Below are 21,920 nucleotides of genomic sequence, written 5' to 3'. Positions count from 1 at the left end.
CACCTCTAAACTTCTCAATGACTCTCAATCCTTCACCTTCACTTGATGCCATGTCTAAAGAAGAGTTGTATCAAAAAAGATTGTAAGAAGAAGTCCTAATGCTCCCAAAATCAGCAAAAAGGTTTTGCTGCCTTAGAATCCCAGAATCCTTCTTTGTGAACAAACTAGTGTTTTAACTCTCATAAACACTCTCAACTTCACTTCTAAGACTTCTCACAAGTCTGGTGACCTTTCCAAATCTAAATTGTTACTCAAATATCTCTCTTATATTCACAAATCACCTCTCTACATCGAAAGAGGCCTTTTAAGGACAATTAGCAACTTTAGGACATGAAATTATAAAGTAAGGTCACCAAGGATCTATCTCAGTAATAGCACAATGCAAAGTTTGCCTTTAGGTGATAAATCAACCATCAACACCAAAATGCTCTTAACCACAAGTAAGAGCAAACCAAGATCTAGATCTAGATCTGAATCTGAAAGTTAGGTACTTTTAATGCCTAACATGAGCAACAAAAACTTGATTTACTTCACACTTATAAAATAAAATACTTCAAAGACTTCAAAAGATACTCAAGCAAATGTGAGTGGGCCGATAACCTATTGAAGAAAAAGAAGTCTAAAGGCTACAAACACTTAGCATCATCAAGTATTGTACTCTAATAGAAGTGTGGAGGAAGATAATTCTTACTTCCAATACTCTTCACTTATAGGTGGTGGTTTGCGCACCAACGAGGCAACTTCCATCCATTTGATATTACATCTATTTCTACCTCATCTTACTAAAGCCTCAGTACTAATACAATAACTTACTTTATCTCTTAGCTGCTTTTTTACTGTTAGCAACATACTATGCTTAAACTTTATGTGATTGTAACTAAGCAAGTACTTGCTGTTCTTCAACAGCTTTGCCTTTAAACATGTCTATAGGTAATTAGTAGGTTAAAAGCTTGGCCAAGAAGGAGGCCACGTGTCAACATGTTGATTACTTGTGGTACAAGTTAGACATATGGTTCTATCTGGGTAGAGAGAGTTAAGCTTCAAGAAATATTAGGCTCTTGATTGCCACTAATTACTCAATCAAGTCTTGAGATAAGAAAGATCAAGTTTGTATATATGTATAACACTTTTAGAAGCAATTATATCAAATATATAAGTCTAAAGTTTCCAAAAACATCCAAATTATGATTAAAAAAACTCTAAATTCTTATATATCCTTGTTGAGTATTATTCTTGAACTTCAACAACTCATATCTTCTAATCAGACTATTCAAATATACTCAAATTTTATACAAAGTAGTGATGTACTTTTAAAAACTACCACAAAAAATTTCAACTACAAATTCATTGCGGAACTTAAGATATAACCAAAACCCTAATAGTAGCTTCAAACCCTAGTTTTTATACACCAATGCACAATTTTCTTCATGTCTCACAAACTAAGCACTCAAATGCCACAACATTTAGATGTATATCTTTTTAATATAATAATCTACCTTCTTCAAAAGATTTGAGCCAAAAATTTGTTCAGAAACTCAAGATATAGCTCCAACCATTACTATGAATAAAATCACTTACTGCCTTTGATTTGAATGTGCTAACTTCAACTCTCTATCATTTTTTTATTCAAACTTCAAATTCATCAAATAATATATGAAAAGTGTATTTAAAAAATTGGTCTATGCAACCTTACTTGCCGATCCTTTGTTGCTCTTTGTAAACATAAGTTATGCCCCAAAGAATGTCAGTGGATATGAAATTTACACCTTCACTTTGAGCGCCACTAATTCCTTCATAAAAACTCCAAATTACACAAAATTTGCAGCCAATCCGTATCTAAAATCTAAACTTACTTATTTTAGCCTTAAAAGCTCGATTGATCTCAAAAAAAACCCTAATCTCTAATAAGGCTTTGGACAGCCTCCTTGAAGTCCATTAGGCATGGCCTTCGACTAATAGGAATGAAGATCCCCATTCCTTGCCTTCATCCAACCATGCCTTACTTTCATCCCTCCTAATAAGCCTCCTATTAGTTAAGATTTTCATCTTTAGGCTCTAATCTCCTCTCAAGGCTTCATACTAAATATTTAGGTTCTACAATTTTTTTTAAATGTTATAATCAAAAAAGATAAAACTCAAAATAAAGTTTCTTAAATCAAATTTTTTTAAATTAATCTATTAACTATTCTAACATACACTAATACTTATTAACATATTATATATCTAACTAATTTTTATATATAATAAGTAATTATAATATGACAACATACTCCTAAGAAACTTGCCTTACAAATTAGACATGTGTCTTGCAAGTTGGATGCATATAAGAGGTCCTATAGTATATCAACACATAGTTTTTAATTAAGTAGTATATATAGAGGCAAGAGTGAGGCCTTACACTCTTGTCAACTCCTTTCTTGCTTTTAGTCTAGTTTCAAGAATCTTATTGTGAGCCCAAAAGTTGGTTCACATTGTTGGTTAAACTAAAAAAATCTAAAAAAAATGAAGATTTTGATTATGTTTTGTTATAATAAGTTAGTTATAGACATTAATGTTAGTGGCTTATTGATGATTAGTAGTGGAAAGAAAAATCAAGGGAGAAGGGAGTGGAAAGAAAGATAAGAAAAAGAGCCAAAAGAAAAGAAAAAAAAAAAAAAAAAAAACAAAAAAAAACAAAAAGGCCAAGAAGGAAGAAGATGAAGAGGGACAAGGAGAAGAAGAAGAAAAAGGAGAAGAAAATAATTAAACCTTAATGCTGAGTTTTTTTCATTGATTTAAAATTTAAAGTTTTGAAATATTTTTAATTTGACTTTGAAAACACCAATTGTTATTTAAAAATATATTCACACACATATAAAAACAACAGCTTTAGGAATGGAACGTTATTTAATATTTAAATGGAAGATGCATAAATTTGGTTTTACCAAAATATTTTTGATTATTAGTTTTAATTCCTGTTTTGAGATTTTCAAAACATTCATGCTGGAATTGTGCAGGAAAATACCATTTACTTTTAAAATTTAAACTCTGTTTTTTCTGAATGTAATTTTATTTTTGATTATGGATGACTCAAACCCATAGAAAACCTTTGCAATTTGCAGTGTGCTGTTTAAAAATAGTATTTTCACAAAAAAATAAAAACAAGATAAAGGGGAAAATGAAAAAAGAAAAAAGAAAACAGAAAGAGTTGTCTACCAATGCCAATTATCACCATCAAAATCATCAGAGACGCAACCATAGACACAACTATATTTCTGCACACATCAACAAAACATCCTCAATTAACAATTTTGAATATTTATTTAGTTAGTTTGCAGTTGATCTGTTGCCTCAAAGGTATGAGCAAGCTATTGCATTTCAAATTTAATATTATTTTTTGTTGAGTTTTTTCCTATTTTTCAATTTATTACATTTACACGTTTCATTACTTGAAATGGGGATGGAACCTTTGATACTTACACAATGTCAAAAATTTTGTAGGCATGAGACATGTGTGATTTAACATTTTGTGTAAGATTTCTGAATGTGTCACCAAGGTTATTACAGGCAGAGAGGGTACTCTTTGCCATATCCTGATTTGCCATGGGACTGATGTTGGATAAGGGAATCATGTTAATAGCTCCATCAACTTGCAACTGCAAAACCCTCAAGAGTTACATAAAAATGTAAGCCATTCTATTTGGGATAATTGTGAAGAGCCATCACAAAGCTATTTAAGTTATCACTTACATCTGTGGAAATGAATAAAAAGAAAAAAGAAAGTGTAAATATTTAACATGTTTTTTTAGCAAAATACTGGAAAAGTGTAGGAAGAAATAAGGAGATTTCAAATTATCATCCAGTAAAATATATACAATTTGCCTTTGATGTAAGGGTTTTGCAATGTGCATACAGTGACTTGGTCCACAGTGCTAACCAAGATCCCTCCAGTTTTCTTTAGTTCATGGACAAGCCTATCATTTTCCCACAATATTACACCACTGGCTCCTCTGCAAAGCATCTGCATTTTTTAAGTCTTCCAGTTTCTACTAGTTTTATGGCTACAGTTGCATGGCTCTGAAGTGTGGTATACATTTTGATTACTTCAAATTATTTTGAATTTATCAATATTATTCCAAATTGCTTCCTTGCTTTCAGGTTAAAACATTAAATGAAACAAAAGGAAAAAAAAAACATATTTCTACATGACAAAATTGAAACAGAAATAACTGCCAGAAGTGGGATGAAGCTGACAAAAGGAGTATGCTGAATTGTATCATGCAGTACACAGATACACTGTGAAGCTTATCCAAAGAAGGATTGAAAGTGGTTTTCTTCAACTCATAACGCCAGTTGTAGTGCTGCCATATGACTGACCCAACTCCAAATATGAGGCAAGAAGCAGCAATTATGTAGCCCCAGATTCCTGTGTAGGCAAGAGACTGTTTACTCCACAACAAAGCCCATGAAACCATTTTATGAGAGTGAAGTTTCCAAATTGAACATAAAAGGATTGCAACCCCCTCCAATAGTATTTTTTCACACCACTGGATTTCCAAATTCAGAAGAAAATATTGCAGATTGGAAACAGGAACATTGCATGAGAGCAAGTTGATTATGGAGCTATTCAATGCAATGAGAATATAATCATCCACCAGCAAGAGCACCTTATGAAAATAGATTTAAATGGGGCTTTAAATTAACCTAAACTTTCACACAGCACAAATACAAGACATGCTGCTAACTATATTCATCTTTTACTGGTCTCCTTTCATACACAGAAAAATTTCCTCTCAGTGATCACAGAGGTTTGGGAGCAGGAAATTTGATGGTGACATCAAGTCAGAGTTGCTTTGGGATGTTGAATGATTGGTTGTGGAGAAGAGAAGTGGTGTAAAATTCTTCTGAAAATCTTATTTGTGGACAAGCTACTTGGAAATAAACTGATCATCACAGAGAAAGCATCATTTAGACCTTGTTGTTTTTGAAGGCACAATGCAAAGGTCAAGGGATCATGAGCAGAGGAAGTTCATGTGATTATTCCTAGAATTGTTGCAAGGTGACAACTGCAATGTTGTCACAGAAAGAAGTCTTTGCCTTGAAAAACTTACACTCCAGTAGTGCATGTTGGTGACATCAAAGCCTCCTCTGTATTTCTTCAAATGATTCAGAGGGTCCAATCGTGGGAACATGCCTCCACAAATGTCTACTGATAAGGTCAATGGCTTCTCCAGCAATACTGTTGCCTGATGCAACACTAGCCTGCTCTGGAGCACAATGGGTGGAATATCAGTATATTGTCCACTTAACTGAAGTCCTCTGATAGAACAACTGCTACCTAAATGTATCCACACAGATTGCACACATCCAAGGCATCATTTAATAGGGTTTTATTCTTTGATTTCAACTAATATACAGTGAAGCAACAACTATACAAGGCAAGGTCTCATCACAAATAAATGCATGTCATGCTGATCCAATCTAGACCTGCAGCAGCCAATAGAGTTTTGGCTGTTAACTGTGCGACTGACCATTGAATGTTACTGATTGGTGAAATTGTTGTGGTGCATGGGTGAATTTTGGATCATAGATGTGCTTATTCTGGGCTAGCATTAGATGTCTCCCAGACTAGAATCTTAGTAATTTAAAAAATTCATCAATAGATCTTGGACAACTCTATTTTTGTTTTAATGTGCCTGCCCATGCTTGTCCACACAAATTGGGAGCTCAAAGTTGAGAGAAAGGGAAGAGGCCAAGGGGCTAAAGGAAGAAGGACAAAGGGTTGCAAAGCCAAAATTGAACTTGAAATAAAATTTAAAAAAATATTTCCATTGTATCTTTTAGTGATTGCACTTCAAAACTTAAAATTCATGTTAGATTCTTATAAACATCTTGTAGTTTTAAGTTCATAGGTCAAAAAAAAAATTTATTTTTATTTTAAATTCAAAAATAGATAGTTAGTTTTTATTTAGTCTACCAATAGGTTGCTAACCAAGCATATGTTTTCAAATAGGTTATTACAAAACAATTAGTGGTTATAACCAACCACACTATTAAGTAAGAAAGTTCCCAATGGAAAAAGATTCTTTAGTCGAGGGAATGTTATCAACCAAGAAGGATTGAATACTTGAAAAATAAAGCATCTTCTTTTTAATTAAGTGTCTTCAAGTATTTTAAGTGAAGGTGCATGGTTATACCAAAAAGGAAGTAAATCATTTCAAGCAGTCTACAAAGAGCATAAATTGGAGAGAATTGTATAGCCAAATGAAAGATAGGTAATTACCTAATTGGTGTTTTGATGTTGTTAAGGTCCCAAACTACAGCTAATAAGTATTAACAACATGATGAAGTCTTTGTTTTTTATTAAATTAGATTTAATTAATATATTACTGCAAATTGACATTGCTGTAGTTAGAAGATAATTGGATTTGTGATTGAAGCGGATTGCTTACTTTTTATTTAATTTTATTACCATTAAAAATCTTTTAGATTAATAATAACTATTAGAAAAAAAATCACACTAATTTATATTAGATTCAAAGTTTATAATCTTTTTAATTAGACTTTTTGTTAATTTAAAAGAAGTTCATAAAAAAATAACAAGAAGATAGTTCTATTTAAATTAGTCATAAACAACAATTGTATTAAATCTAATCCAAGACAAAAATTTGGCAAGTGTAGTTATACTAATTGTAGTTAATACCAATTAGTATCAGTCATAAATTAAAAATTATTGAAAAAACTTATTAGACTAAAATAATTGGTAATTACTTCTATTTATCTTAATTTTTCTATTTGGCAATTTTCCTCCATGTATTTGAATCTAATACAATATAAGTCAAATTAGAAGAAAAAATAACATTCAATAATTTTTTTGCTATTTGTATAAGTCCTTGTAGTTGGTAAAAATATTTACCAATTTTATATTATTTATATTAATAAAAATATTGTCCAATCCACTATACAGTCATTGTTCCAAAGTATTAGATAGATAGTTGATTATACAAAAATTTATAATAAAATCATAGATAAAATCTTATAATGTAGTATTTATTTGTAGTTTTAATCTAAGAAGTATTTTATTACATTACTTTTTAATATGCATCTATAAATAATAAATATTTATAAAGAATAATGAAGATTTTTTTGACTTTATCAATACTAACAAAAACTATTTGTGAGCTTCTATTCAAATATCTATATTTTTTCTTTTTTATAGTTCTTATCTATTTTTAATAAAATACCTAAAAATTATCTTATATGCAAATTATTTATAAAAACATTTTTATTTAAATTAATAGTTTAAAAAATCATAAAAAATAAAATTATGATTTTTTGATAATATATGTATAATTTAGGATTAAAATTTTTTAAATTAATTTTTTTGTTATATAATATAAAATAAAGATGATAGAATAGTCTTGATTTATTTTTGCAATTTAAAAAATATTTAGAAATATATTTTTAATTCATTAGTAATTATTAAAATAAAATTTGAAGATTTTTGTAAAAATTACTTTCTTGATTTTTAAATTCTATTATAAAAAATTACATCAGATTTAGAGTTTAGAATTTAGAATTTTAGGATTAAATATTTAGGATTTAGAATTTATATTTAGAGCTTAAAATCAAAGGCTAAAAATTTAGGATTTAAGATTTAGGAATTAAAAGTTGAAGATTTAGAATTTAGAATTATAAAGTTATGATTGATTTTTTGACTCTCTTATGTTTGGATTTTGACTTAATGTACATTGAACTTAGCCACTCCATTAATTTGGTGAGGTATAAAATTATACTCACTCCATTAATTTGGTGAGGTATAAAATTATACTCTCTTCAGTATAGTTGACCCCTAATGCTTTCTTTGAATTTGGATTCATAAGCAGGCTCTATCCACCCTTCATTTCCTTCTTTATTTGCTAATATGTTTCAGTAAAGCTCATGAGTCTAAGATGGACTAAGAGATGAAGTTCTAAATGAATACCCATAATCAAAATGAGGTCATGACTTGGACTTTTTGTAGTCACATACTTTTTGATGTGAAAAAATTATTTTGAGGTTTATTTATATTTATTATAGTGTTTAAATTATGTAAGATTTAGATATTTAGAATAAAGTTATAAGAGAAGATTGGAGCTCAAAGTTGAAGATTCAAACTATTAAGAAGCTTATTTGGAGGGATGAAGGTAAAGTATGGATGGATGAAGATAACAGATGAAGATCTTCATCCCTATTGATCGAAGGCTATGCCCAATAGGCTTTTAGGAGATAGTCTGCAACCATGAGAAGATTTTGTAGTGACCTCAAAAGAACATTTGAGAATCAAAAGGTTGGAGGTGATGCGGCTTCAATTCTAGTTTTTGGAATGCTAAAGAATATGTGTTGCACAACTGGAATGGAGCAAGGGCAAGGATTTTTGTGGCCAGGGGTGCTCTGACTAGGCCGAGAAAGTTAGGCAACTTTGAGGCAAGATTTCTCTTAGCTTGATTGTTGTTTTGCATTGAAATTTGTTGGAGGACAAGCGCTTGTAAGTCTACTTTTTAAAATAGCAAAGCTTGTTATAAACAAGTTAGTAATGCAACCATTGTAGTGGAATTTGTGCAAGGGGGTCGCTACCATGACTTGGAAGGTGGTGACTTCCAATTTTCTTTAATTTTTAGGGTGAACCTTGGATGAATTAGGTCAATTGCACGAATTGTCAGTTGGATGATAAATTGACTTATGATTGGATGAATGAATCTTTAGATGAAAATTGGATGAACAAACTTTGAATGAATGAATGTTATAAGATGAATGAGATTTAATGGATGGATGATTGATGAAGGGAAATTTAGGATGAATGAACTTAGGGTTTATGGATGAACTTAGGGTTTTTAGATGAACTTAGGATTTTTGGATGAACTTAGGGTTTCTGGATGAACTTAGGGTTTCTAGATGAACTTAGGATTTATGGATGAACTTAGGGTTTATGAATGAACTTAGGGTTTATAAAAATTGCGTGTGAGTGAAGTTAATCCCCTTGACTACTAAACGCAATTAAGGGTGGAGGAATTTAGCTCACATAAATGGTGCGTTTGCCGGGAGTCGATCTTAGAGACGTTGTCTAATAATTTTTTTTTTATTTTTTTATTTTTTTTTTGAGTCGACATGATTGATTACATGGAGGAAGAAGATAATAGGAGCAAGATGATGGGGTCGTGATTGGAAGGAGCACAACAGAAGGTATGTGGGTCCTGGAGATATCTATGGTAGTTTGTACTAGAAACCTTAGCATGTGATCGAGAGGCCGGTGGTATACTAATTGTGCAGGAAGTTGGAATTGCATGAGGTAAGCCATCATACATTGAATGATCTATGTTAACTTAGGATTGTAATTCGTCATTGTCGTTGCCTTGTTAGTGGGTAATGCCTCGGCAGTGAGCTGAATTGAGAACGAGGGGGATTCTGGCCGCGAAGGCAGAATCACAGTATCTCGTTTACTGACCGGGTAAGTCCCACAACATAGGTTGTACCGTATCCTAAGATTGGACTAGCAGGCTGGTTTGCCTTGGTGAATTCCATGTCATCGCTCGTAAATACTATCTTGGTGGTTTGCATTCCCTACCCACATGAGGGTAGGCTAGATTATTAATTATCAATTTAAAAATTTCAAAAAAAAAAAAAAAAAAAAAAAAATGGGTTGGTAGGTAATGAGAGAAGGTCAGTGAGGACGTTTAGATGTTCCCGAAAACTAGATCTCAAAAACCTACTTTGAACCAAGGACTTGAACGTATTAAAAGATGTGGGGGCAAGGTCGTGGATAACAAGAAAGCAGCCCCTTCTCGGAATACACTCATTAATAGTAGAAGCAATGAAGAATTTCTTGGAGGAGACATTAGAAGGAATTTAGAAAAGGCTTTAGGAGACGTCGGGGGCAGCGAGCTATTGGAGGAGTTGGAAGTGGAGGAGTTAGAGATAGAACGTGTAGACCCTGAAGACGGAGTGTTTGGAGACGTGAACCTTAGGGAAATAGGAGAACAAGATAGGACCTTGGACTTTGTGCCTGCGGTCGAAGGATTTGTTCACAAGATGGCGACGGAGCGGCTTCCAGCTTTGAATCCCTTAGTTAGGCTACGAGGTTTGCCCGTGGCTATGCCAGCAAGGCTATTAGCGGCCACAGTTCCAGGGAATCTCCTCAAGTTCTATAACACCAAGGACGAGGATCCAACCCTACACATGGAGAGGTACATAGAGATTTTGACAACATCCCTCATTGGGAACGAGGGGTATTACCTGGTTTGGTTCCTCGGAACCTTACACGGTGAGGCTTACAATTGGTACCGGGACCATGATGAGGGACATTTTACCACGTGGTCCCAGTTGCAAGTAGCCTTCTTAAACCACTTTAGGCCGGAGGTTGGACAAAGTACAACCTTGAGAGCACTAGGAGCGGTACGACAGCAAAGAGATGAGGAAATGGCTAACTACATCAGGAGGTTTGACTTGGTCTGCATGTGTTATGTAGGAGGATTGTTGAATGGCGATACATTAAAGTAATTCTTCATTGAAGGATTTGCTAATCGATCTACAATCAAGAGAGTATTAGAGAGAAACTGAGCCACTTTGGAGGAAGCCAAAACAGCGGCGCGCATTGTAGATTTAATCGAGAGAAGTTATGAAAGGCATTGGAGGAAGGAAGATGAGTCTATCCCGAGGTTTATTCCAATTAATCCCGTAAGCCAAGCGGTAGGATCAAGCACGTCAAGTACACCTCCAATAATCGACAATGGTGCCCAATATTACAATGTCATGCCCACGGCCACCAGAGCTCCGGTACCCTTATTGGCGTTACCAGAGCCACAATTGGAGAGGAGAGTGAAGGACTTGGAGAAGAAAATACAGGCCGGACAAGAAGGTTTTTAAGACTCCATAATGAAGCAGATCTAAGCCTTAACTGAGCAGATGGCATTCATGGTAAAGAATCAAAATTCAAACATCCCACCTCCTCGGATAGAGTCTGGTAATCATAACTCAGGGGTTTGGTGCACTACTTGTGGCTAAAATGGGCATTCATCTCTTCAGTGCCGAGTAAGGCTTCAAGGTAATCCAAATCCTCAACCATACCAGCCAACACAGGGCTATGGAAGAGATAGAGGACCTCAGCAGCGGCAAGGAGGTTATCAAGGTGGTCCTCAAGGATATGGTAGAAGTGGCAAGCCTCGGAAGGAGTACCATGAGCTTTGCAGGAGATGGCATGAGTCGGGTCAGTGCTGGGATGATGGCCAACCATGGCCGTGTGACAATTGTGGTGGCAATCACCCTACCCATGAATGTAAAAAACCTGATAAGGTAATTCAACTACCACCACCAATAACAAATCCTTATGAAAACGCGTGGAATAACATGAGAGATCAGAAACGACCTCATGGTGATGATCAGAGGGGCCTAAAACCTCATAATCTCTACTACAACTATGAGGATTTCAGACAAAACCATCAACCTCCGGAAGGTTTACAAACTCGCCAAGGTTATATCTCAGTTGCCCAAAATCAACAAGGCGGCTATCGAAACTATGCAAACCAGAAACAAGGTCCATCTTCTAACCAAGATGTTAGAGTAGCAGAAGAGGTCTTATTGAAGGATCCTGCTCCATCTCTAGCAAAGACCACAGTGGTGATTGAAGAACATGAAGCACCTTCTAATTTAGTGACCCACGAATTAAAGAAAGACGGAGGCGGTGGCCATGAGAATGCTACTTTGGCTGTGATTACCCGAGGGCAAGCTCATAGGTAATCACCAATTGATGAAGAAGACTGAGATAGTAGTCAGTCTGAAGAGTTGTTGGATTTAGTAGCTCTTGAGGCGGCTGCAAAGGAGGCGGCAAGAATTACAAGGCAGGTAGGTGCAGCGGTAGGTGATGAAAGGTCATTTGAAGGCTCTGATCCAGGTAAAGGGTTAGAACCGGGTGAATGGGAGGGTCCAAATATTTCAGAGGAGGAGTTTGGAGGGTTGGGTCGTATGACGCCAACCTCTTAACAGAAGTATGATCTCTGGAGGGACTTGTGGAGGATAAAGGCTGACATCTCAATTGCTCAACTATTTGAGATATCTCCTTTGATGAGGAAGATTTTAAAGAAGGATTGCCTAGGGCAAAGAGGAAGAAGAAGACTTAGAAGAGGACAGTGGCTAGGGTACAAGCATCTATTAGGCCAGTGGATGTGAAGGCAGTGGAGATCGAGGTCACTATCGTGGACAAGGTGGTTCCAAATGTGCTCATTGATGGAGGTAGTCGGCTTAACATCATGCCACTTCATACCATGGAAAAGTTGGGGTTGAATTTAATCAGACCTTCATCATTTGTATTAAACAAGGCAGATCAGAGTCTTGCTAGGTCTTTAGGCCAGATCACGAACTGTAAAATCTCTACAGGAGGGGAGGATTACTTAGTGACCTTCCATATTATCAGGATGCACACTTCCAAAGAATCTTTTCCACTTCTCTTAGGTCGTCCGTGGTTGAGGATGGCCAATGCCACCATCATGTGGGGTGGTAATAAGCCCTCCATAGTTTACAGTCCATATGAAAACCCCACTAAAGTTAGAATCAAGCCTTTGATAGGACTCGAGGTGGTTGACACCATATCTATTGGAGAAGGCACACCATTAAAATCCATAGATGGGATGACGTTTGAAGCTGAGGTTCAAACCTTGAAGTGTCTTGGTCCAAATCTCTACCATTGGTCAGACAATGGAGAGTATGCCAAGTGGCTCCAGGACAACCCTGATTCTTCATCAGAATTGACGGCAGGATTGAATTTCATTGGAATGGAATTGGACGATGGTTTGACACCTTTAATTGAGGTAGATGTCCATTTGATTGGAATAGAGGATGTTGAAGGAGTAGAGGTTTTAGAGGAAAGTGAGCATTTGGGAGGATCATTGAAATTTAAGACTGGTTCTTCAGGAATTACGGTTGGAGAAGACGTTTTCAGTTATCCCAATGTGCCTTCGAATTGGTATCGAGATAACAATGAGCAATCTCACGTTGCTAAGGAAGACTAGAAGTTTGTGACAGTGGAGTTTGAAGGAGAAGAACCAAGACAAATGAAGATGGGAAGCCAACTAGAGGATGACGAGATCAAGGCCTACTGTGAGTTAGTAAGAGAGTATCGGGAGGTCTTTGCATGGTCTTACAAGGAGTTAAAGGGGATTCCTCCTAAGATTGTAGAACATTGAATTCCCTTGATGACCGGTGCAGTGCCGATCAGGCAAAAGGAGAGGAGAATGAATCCTTAGCTTCAATTGATTGTGAAAGAGGAACTAGAGAAATTACTCCAAACAGGTTTTATTAAACCTGTTGAGATCACAGATTGGGTCTCTCCCATGGTGCTTGTAAAGAAGAAGAATGGTAAACTTAGGGTGTGTGTGGATTATAGGAAGTTGAATTTTTGCACCCAAAAAGACCACTTTCCCTTGCCATTTATCACTAGCATCTTGGAAGAAGTGGCAGGTCACGATTTATACATATTTATGGATGGATATTCTAGATACAACCAAGTATCTATTGCACCTGAAGATCGACACAAGACTGCATTTACAACACTTTGGGGGACGTTTGTGTGGCATGTGATGCCATTTAGATTATGTAACGCCCCTGCTACTTTCCAACGTCTGGTGATGTCTATCTTCTCAGACTTATTATACAAATCAATGACCGTGTTTATTGATGATTTCAGCACCCAATCTGATGTAGATTCTCACATTCATTTGGTGAAAGAAAGCTTAGAGAGGTGCAAGAAAGCTCGAATGGCCCTGAATCCAGAAAAAACCTATCTTGCCTTGACTAGAGGCATTTTGTTGGGATATATGGTTAGTAAGAGGGGTCGTGAGCCCGAGCCAGAAAAGGTGAAGGTAATTCAGAATTTATCACCTCCTACCAGTGTGAAGGAAGTGCAACGTGTATTGGGACACACCGGTTGGTATAGGGAGTTGATTGAAGATTACGCCACTATTACCCTTCCCATCACTAGCCTTCAGAAGAAAGGCACCAAATTTATATGGACTCAAGCTTGTAATGATGCTTTCGAGGTTCTAAAGAAGGAATTGTCTTCTTATCCAATATTGAGGCCCCCGAGGTGGGACTTACCTTTCTACATCTATTGTGATGCAAGTACGGTGGCGGTTGGCAGCATTCTGTGCCAACTTGTAGAAGGCCCAAGCAAGGGCAAGGATCATCCAATTGCCTACGCTAGTAGGTAATTAAATCTTGCAGAGAAAAATTATTCCACCACTGAGAAGGAATGTCTAGCCATGGTGTTTTCAGCTAAGAAGTTTAGACATTATCTGTTGAGCAACAAAGTGGTTTTTTATGTGGATCACATGGCCATCAAGTATTTGGTTAACAAACCTGAGTTGAGCGGTCGGCTAGCTAGGTGGGTCTTGTTGCTACAAGAGTTTGATTACACTGTGGAGTACAAACCTGGATCCGTACACAAACAAGCAGATCACATGTCGAGATTACCTGGAGGAATGGAGACCCACCCGATTGATGATAGATTGATAGACAAGAGTCTTTTCTTGGTGACAGCTAGACCAGCATGGTATTCTAGGATTATTGAGTTCTTGACTACTCAACAATTACCAGTAGATTTATCCAAGGACGAGAGGTGGAAGATTCGGGTCAATAGTCGTCATTTTGTGGTGTTAGGGAACCGGTTGTATCGACGTGGATTGGATGGAGTGTTAAGATGTTGTGTGATGGAAGATGAGGTTCCTTCCATTTTGTCGGCTTGTCATGACAGTGCGTGTGGTGGACATTTTTCTAGTCAATTGACTTGTCAGAAAATTCTTAGGGCTGGTTATTACTGGCCAACACTCTTCAACGACGTTCATACCTATGTGAGGCGTTGTGATGCATGTCAGAGATTTGCTAGGAATGACCTTCACATGCAATTGCCACTTCACATTTCCCTACCATTGGTGCCATTCGAGAAGTGGGGCATCGATTATGTGGGAGAGATTCATCCTCATTCATCTCGAGGAATGGCATATATTGTAGTGGCCACTGAATATCTCATTAAGTGGACTGAAGCCAAGGCTGTGAGGACAAATGATGCCAAGAATGCTGCAATCTTTCTCTTTGAGAATGTGATTACTAGATTTGGAGTCCCGAAGATCCTTGTGAGTGATCAAGGTACTCATTTCCTCAACGAGGTGATTGAATCCATGACTGAGCGACTCCAGATTGATCACCGAAAGACTACACCCTATCACCCTCAAACCAATGGTCAGACAGAGCGAGTCAACCAAACACTCGGTACTATATTGAGGAAAACTGTTAGAGACTCCAAGCGTGATTGAGATGTGAAACTGCCAGCCGCCTTACGGGCATATAGAACAACATTCAAGGTCACCACGCAGGCTACGCTATTTTCTCTAGTCTATGGACTGGAAGTAGTTTTACCAATTGAGTTTGAGGTTCCATCCCTTTGGATTGCAGTAGATTCCAGATTGACTGACAGACAATCTTTAAAGACAAGGTTGTACGAGCTCGAGGCGTTAGATGAGAGCAGAAGTCGAGGGGCTCAACACATTGAGGCCATCCAGAGGCGGCGCAAGGTCGTGTTTGATAAACGGAACAAGACTCGGGTCTTGCAACCTGGTATGCTAGTATTGTTACAAGATGCTCGGAAGATCGACTTTCCAAGCAAGTTTGATGTCGTATGGTTGGGTCTTTATCTTGTCAAGGAGGTGTTTTTAAACAACTCCGTGCTATTGGAGACCTTGAATGGTCAATTATTTTCCACACGAACATCAGGTAGCAGGTGTAAAGAATATAAGACATGAGGGAGCGTAATTTTGGGCAAGAGCTCCACCTTTCTATCTTATGACAAGGCGATAGTATGAATTGGCATGGTGAAAATACTTTAAAGGACAAAAATTGGCAAGTACAAGCTGGATTCGTCCCCTGATGGTCGCCAATTATGTGAGCCCAAAAGTTGGTTCACATTATTGGTTAAACTAAAAAAATCTAAAAAAAATGAGGATTTTGATTATGTTTTGTTATAATAAGTTAGTTATAGACATTAATGTTAGTGGCTTATTGATGATTAGTAGTGGAAAGAAAAATCAAGGGAGAAGGGAGTGGAAAGAAAGATAAGAAAAAGAGCCAAAAGAAAAGAAAAAAAAAAAAAAAAACAAAACAAAAAAAAACAAAAAGGCCAAGAAGGAAGAAGATGAAGAGGGACAAGGAGAAGAAGAAGAAAAAGGAGAAGAAAATAATTAGAAGTAAATTTATTGTGATGGGTTTGTCAAATTGTTGGTTCTTAATGATCTAGAACTTAGATTTGGGTGTATGAATAGTCAAACTTGATGTTTAAATATGTTTTAAACACATTGGTGGAGTTAGTTTTGTCAAAAAACGCTTCGAATTGGGGATTTTGGGCATGTCCAGCACTAAAATCGGATTTAGGACTTAGGGTTAATGTGGGCCCTTGATCTTGATTAGGATTGGTGGATTCGGATGGTGGAGATGTGGCCGCCACCCTTTGGTCTCTTCCTACTTGGATAAGAGGGTGGAGGTGGCTACACTCGCTCTCTCTCTTTTTTTTTTGGGGGGGGGCGAAGCCATGCCAAATTGCATCCCTACGTACCCTTGTTCCTATAGAGCTGCAATTGCGCAGCTGTAGTGTATTAGTTATCTGGGAATAGAACGTCAAACTTTACCAATAGTTAGATCTTGTCGTTAGCTCCCTCGGGACAGTAGGCACGCTTTGTTTGGAGAGAAAACAAGAAAGTTGTGGTGGTTTTAGTGACAAGGAGGTCAGCTGCCGGCCAGATCTGGAGGTCCGACTTTGGAAGGCGAGTGTTGGCGGACAGTATTGAATTTGGAGCTGAAACTTTTGTGGAGGATGTTTCTTGTTGTCAGCTTTGCAAGAATTATTTGCATGCTTAGATTGAGTAAAGGCCAAGGAAGTTATGGTGGTTGGAGTGAAGAGGAGTCGGCCGTGGTGAAGATGTAGCACTCCACCAACTCAAGCTACTTTGGAAGGTCATATCTTGGAATTCACTCAAGATTTTCAAGACAAAATTGTTGGAGGTGATGCGGCTTCAATTCTAGTTTTTGGAATGCTAAAGAATATGTGTTGCACAACTGGAATGGAGCAAGGGCAAGGATTTTTGTGGCCAGGGGTGCTCTGACTAGGCCGAGAAAGTTAGGCAACTTTGAGGCAAGATTTCTCTTAGCTTGATTGTTGTTTTGCATTGAAATTTGTTGGAGGACAAGCGCTTGTAAGTCTACTTTCTAAAATAGCAAAGCTTGTTATAAACAAGTTAGTGATGCAACCATTGTAGTGGAATTCGTGCAAGGGGGTCGCTACCATGACTTGGAAGGTGGCGACTTCCAATTTTCTTTAATTTTTAGGATGAATCTTGGATGAATTAGGTCAATTGCACGAATTGTCAGTTGGATGATAAATTGACTTATGATTGGATGAATGAATCTTTAGATGAAAATTGGATGAACAAACTTTGAATGAATGAATGTTATAGGATGAATGAGATTTAATGGATGGATGATTGATGAAGGGAAATTTAGGATGAATGAACTTAGGGTTTATGGATGAACTTAGGGTTTATGGATGAACTTAGGGTTTATGAATGAACTTAGGGTTTATAAAAATTGCGTGTGAGTGAAGTTAATCCACTTGACTACTAAACGCAATTAACGGTGGAGGAATTTAGCTCACACTTATGTTTTTTAATCTTTGGCAATTGCCATTCCAATTCTTCCTTGAATATACATACTTTCTTCTATTTTGTCACTTTCTTTTTGATACAAATTCCACAAGTTTATGTATCTTCTTTCAATTTGTATTATTGACAAAGTTTCATAGATGCAGTTTGACTTTAGATATATTTGTAGGTTAGAAACTTGGCAAATAAGTTAACTACATGTTGGTAGCTTGTGGAACAAGCTAACTATGTGGCACATATATAGATAACTTACCTTGCAAGTTAAGACATATGGCTAACAAAGTCAACACATATTGGAGGTCCAATAGAATATTGCTACGTAGCTCTTAGTTAAAGACTATATATAGAGGTAAGAGTGAAGCCTTCTTCACTCTTGTTGATGCCTTTCTAGTCCTTAGTCTTACTCTAAGACTTTCTAATCTTCTTATTTTTGACATTAGTCATTCTAGTTCAATATCATATCATCTTTTAGAGACTTTCTAATTCCTTTTAATGACACGAGAGTGTGTTGAGAATTTTCTTTTTGTGAGATTTAGTTCTTTGACAACTTTTGTAACATATATAAAAGCTCTTATATCTACTTATAAGGATTTAGATGTATTAGACTTATATATTTTTATTTGATTAATAGATTTTGGATTAAACTATAAAAGAAATTAAAATGACAAGAAATCCAATCTATTTGAGGATTATATTTTTTTTAACCAAGATAATCCTAAAATAATTAGATTGGACGGAGATCTTATTACATTAAAAATTACTATGCCATTATGATATTTAATTCTTACATCTAAAAGAACAGGCTCGTGGATAACATCTCTTGAAGATAACAAATGACTATCTTTGACTTCTACATGTACAGGTTTAGTTTTTTTGGCTAATGATATCTCTTATTTTTTGAAAAAATCTTTGTCTATAAAATAAGTTGAGGTTCTTGAATCTAATAAAGCTAAGAATTTGTGATTTTTTAGATCCAAATAAACTTCTATTTTAAAATAAAATGAGGGATTTGAGGAGAAAATAGGATCTTTACTAGGAATTACGCAAGATTCGAGCCGCACAATGTTGTGATATAACTTAACTAGTATGTGAAAAGAGTGAAGAAATTTTTATATTATATAAGATCTTATTTCAAATATTGTAGCAAATTATCTTAGAAAATAGACAATAGTCCAAAAAAAAATAAAATTAAAAGTATAAAAGCTATTTTTTTACAAAATAGGCTTCTATTTACTTTGTAAGGCCATAAATAAAGCAAAACAAGATAGATTAGAAAAATAAAGAATATGAGCATATATAGAAGAAAGCTAGGAGTTAATTTAGTAAAAATTAATTCAAAAAGGTAAAACTTGATACCCGAAGAGTATTGGTTATCAACATGGGTTGAAACCTCAAGACACAAAACTGTGCACTTATAGAGATTTAGAGATTCTTTCAATGATCAAAAAATGGGATTAGAGAGCAGACTAAAAAGAATTTTTTTAAGCAATGATTTTGAGTGATTTGAGTGTGTTATAACTTTACAAGAGCTTTGTAAAGTCACAGTTGTTTTGAGTGACTCTAAAATTTGAGAAATAAAAAAGATATTATGTTTTGAAGAATTTTGTGAGTTAAATAGTAGATCTATAATTTAAAATTTGAGGGCTTATGAAAATAGTTGTCTAAAGTATATGATATAAGTTTGGGTTTGATCAAATGGTTGAATTAAAGGTTATTGAATTTCTAGTAGGTTGAAGTCTCCAAAAGAGGACTTTGAAAGGCAATTACGATTTCTAAGATCTTTAATAATATACTAATTGAATTGAAATAAAATTTATATGTGAGGATAAAAGACTTGATTTTTTACGCATATGTGAAAATTGAGAATAATTGAATGATTTGAAAAAGAGATATTAATACTAGAAGTTCAACATTCAGATTGAAATAGGAGGCTAGCCAATACTTGAGCAAATTTTAGGTTTTTTATCCCATTTAGTAAGTACAATTTACTTCAAATTTTTTGTACTTTTTTTTAACTTAGTTATTGAAAAGTGTATAAATTTTTAGGAAAGATCAATAATTTAATTCATAAATATTGAGGTTTTAAATAGTAGTAGGATTAGATTGAGTTGGTTAAAGTTTGGTTAGGATTTGATTTAAGATTAGGATTTGGTTTAGGATTTGTTTAGAATTTGATTTAGGATTTAGAATTTGTGTAGGATTTAATTTAGGATTTAGAATTTGTCTAGGATTTGATTGAAGTCTAATAGGATTTCAACAAGGATTAAATTAGAATTTGATTGAGATTTATTTAAGATATATTTTTGATTATTCTAATATTTTTTAGGATTTCTTAAGGATTCGTTTAAGATTTATTATATATTTTCTTTCAATTCCTTTAAGATTTCTTATTTTTTATCTTGTAATTTCTTTAATATTTTTTTTAAATTTGATTAAAGTGTATTTAACATTGTTAAAGTTTAATGAGAGTTTATTTAGTATTCTATTAGAGTTAGGATTTTATTGTTGCAATTTCAATTCTACCTTCTCTAAACAAGTGCTTTGTGTATTCTTGAGTAAGACTTCATATAATACGATAATAGTCCTTATTGTAGTTGGAAAAACTTATTTTTTGACACCTTGTCTTCTTTGGCAACCATGCTTCTCATTTTGTAATTGCCTTGTTTCTTTGGACAATGTTGAACACTATATTTAGTTTTTCCACAATACAAGCATAAGCACTCTTAACATCATAGAGTCTTTTTCTGCTTTATGAGAGATTTAAAACAAATTGTATCAATTTGCATTGATTCAGTTCTAGATGAATAAGTTTTTGAAAACTTAGGAACAATTATTATTATTTGATTTTTTTCTCCTCGACCAAATCTTTGTTCTTGACATCTTTCAAATAATTAATATAGAAAGATGTAGAGCTTCACATCATTCTGAAGGAAAGAAGAAACTATTTCAATTGAGAAGATTTGGCTTATTTAGCGATGCCTTAATTCCAATTATATTTTCTTATATTCATATATTAAAAAATATTTTCTTGTATTAATATATTAAAAAATTAGACATTAACTCAAAATTAATAAATAGAAATCAGAATAAAATAACTTGAAATCGTACGGGAGCTTGGTAGCACGAGGGATGTGGTGGGGCAAGCGGCCCAACAGGGGAGGTTATATAATACTCATTTTAGTGGTATTTTTCATGACCACACTATTATGGTTATTACATTTGTTTCAATCTTAAACCTACTCAAATACATGATACTTGTAGAAAATATTTTATGATATAAAAAATAATTTAAAATAAAATAAATCTATATAATATCTTATATCAAAATAATATTTTAATTAAAAACTTAATTAAATTAGTTTTCTTAAATTTTTATTTTGAAAAAATAAAACTTTATAGTCTTTTCAATAGAATATGTGAAAATTAAATATTTATTATTAGAATAAGATGAATTAAAATGTAGCCAATCTATATTTTATTCCTTGTACAAAGAAAATAAACAATGATGAATACTTGTTTATAAAAATTTATGTTTGAGAAAAAATTAACAAATAATTTTTTTTAAGTTGAAAAAATTCTTCTTAGAAACAAAAGTATTAAGTACATTAAGTATTGTTGTATATGACAACAAAAAAATATTTTTTTAAGCAAGAATGATGGTTGAAAATTGGAATTGAGGTACAACCTTTGAACAAACTTCAATACATTTGTAAATGTGGATCAATGCGGGTCCAATAAAGGAGTAGAATATGGATAAGTATAACCTAAATGATGAATGGAAGAAGGATAAGGTTGTCATCTATCCCAAATAAGTATCCTTTTGTTGCCCACCTTATAAAGAGAGAGAAAAAAGCATTTCAAAATTTATTCAATGATGCAAGATACCATGTAAGAGTGAATAAATAGAAAAAAAAATTGCAATGGTTGTTTTTTCGTGTGATTGGAGAAAAAAATCTTCCATAATCTGAACATAGCTGACAGTGGTAATAATGGAAAATGAAGCTACCTTGGCTTCAAAATGAGCTCTACCAAGGATCAATCATAAATTTCTATGGAATAGATCATTTTCTTAATAATCTACCATAAAAATGACTTTCTTCTATCAATACTAGCCTTATTATAGAACCTTGGCAAAACTCATTATCATATTGTTTAAAGTTAGGATTTGTATTGGTGATTTGGAATTTATATAATACAATAAGGGCTAAC

The 21,920-nt window shown here is 34.6% G+C and overlaps 1 protein-coding gene and 1 long non-coding RNA gene across 3 annotated transcripts; one reads left to right on the top strand and one right to left on the bottom strand.

Annotated features, from left to right (window-relative positions):
* Window positions 1-2,905: 2,905 nt before the first annotated feature.
* On the bottom strand, window positions 2,906-5,640 carry LOC112287519 (uncharacterized). Of its 2 annotated transcripts, none has more exons than XM_073536633.2 (6): window positions 5,511-5,640; window positions 5,091-5,246; window positions 4,234-4,421; window positions 3,893-3,989; window positions 3,460-3,635; window positions 2,906-3,254 (listed from the first exon to the last, which is right to left on the bottom strand). In XM_073536633.2, exons 1-6 carry the CDS (start codon window positions 5,511-5,513, stop codon window positions 3,125-3,127), a joined length of 750 nt encoding a protein of 249 aa, XP_073392734.1. In that variant the 5' UTR covers window positions 5,514-5,640; the 3' UTR covers window positions 2,906-3,124. The 2 variants fall into 2 exon arrangements, with proteins under 2 accessions (XP_073392734.1, XP_073392735.1); XM_073536634.2 differs by having other exon boundaries at window positions 3,893-3,980.
* On the top strand, window positions 3,527-4,963 carry LOC149988181 (uncharacterized). Its single transcript, XR_016505305.1, has 2 exons — window positions 3,527-3,665; window positions 4,138-4,963. It is a non-coding gene; the product is annotated as an uncharacterized LOC149988181 (long non-coding RNA).
* Window positions 5,641-21,920: the final 16,280 nt, after the last annotated feature.

Source organism: Physcomitrium patens, chromosome 10, assembly GCF_059467195.1.
Source record: "Physcomitrium patens ecotype Gransden chromosome 10, ASM5946719v1, whole genome shotgun sequence".
Classification (NCBI taxonomy): Eukaryota; Viridiplantae; Streptophyta; class Bryopsida; order Funariales; family Funariaceae; genus Physcomitrium; species Physcomitrium patens.
This window is presented reverse-complemented; position numbering and strand designations above follow the sequence as displayed.

Bases quoted from the DNA above. Each gene is read 5' to 3' on its own strand.
- LOC112287519 (XM_073536633.2), bottom strand. The intron at 4,422-5,090 runs GTAAGTTTTTCA...TGGAGTAAACAG, and splicing joins CCAACATGCACTACTGGAGT to TCTCTTGCCTACACAGGAAT. The intron at 3,636-3,892 runs GTATGCACATTG...AGGGTTTTGCAG, and splicing joins GCACTGTGGACCAAGTCACT to TTGCAAGTTGATGGAGCTAT.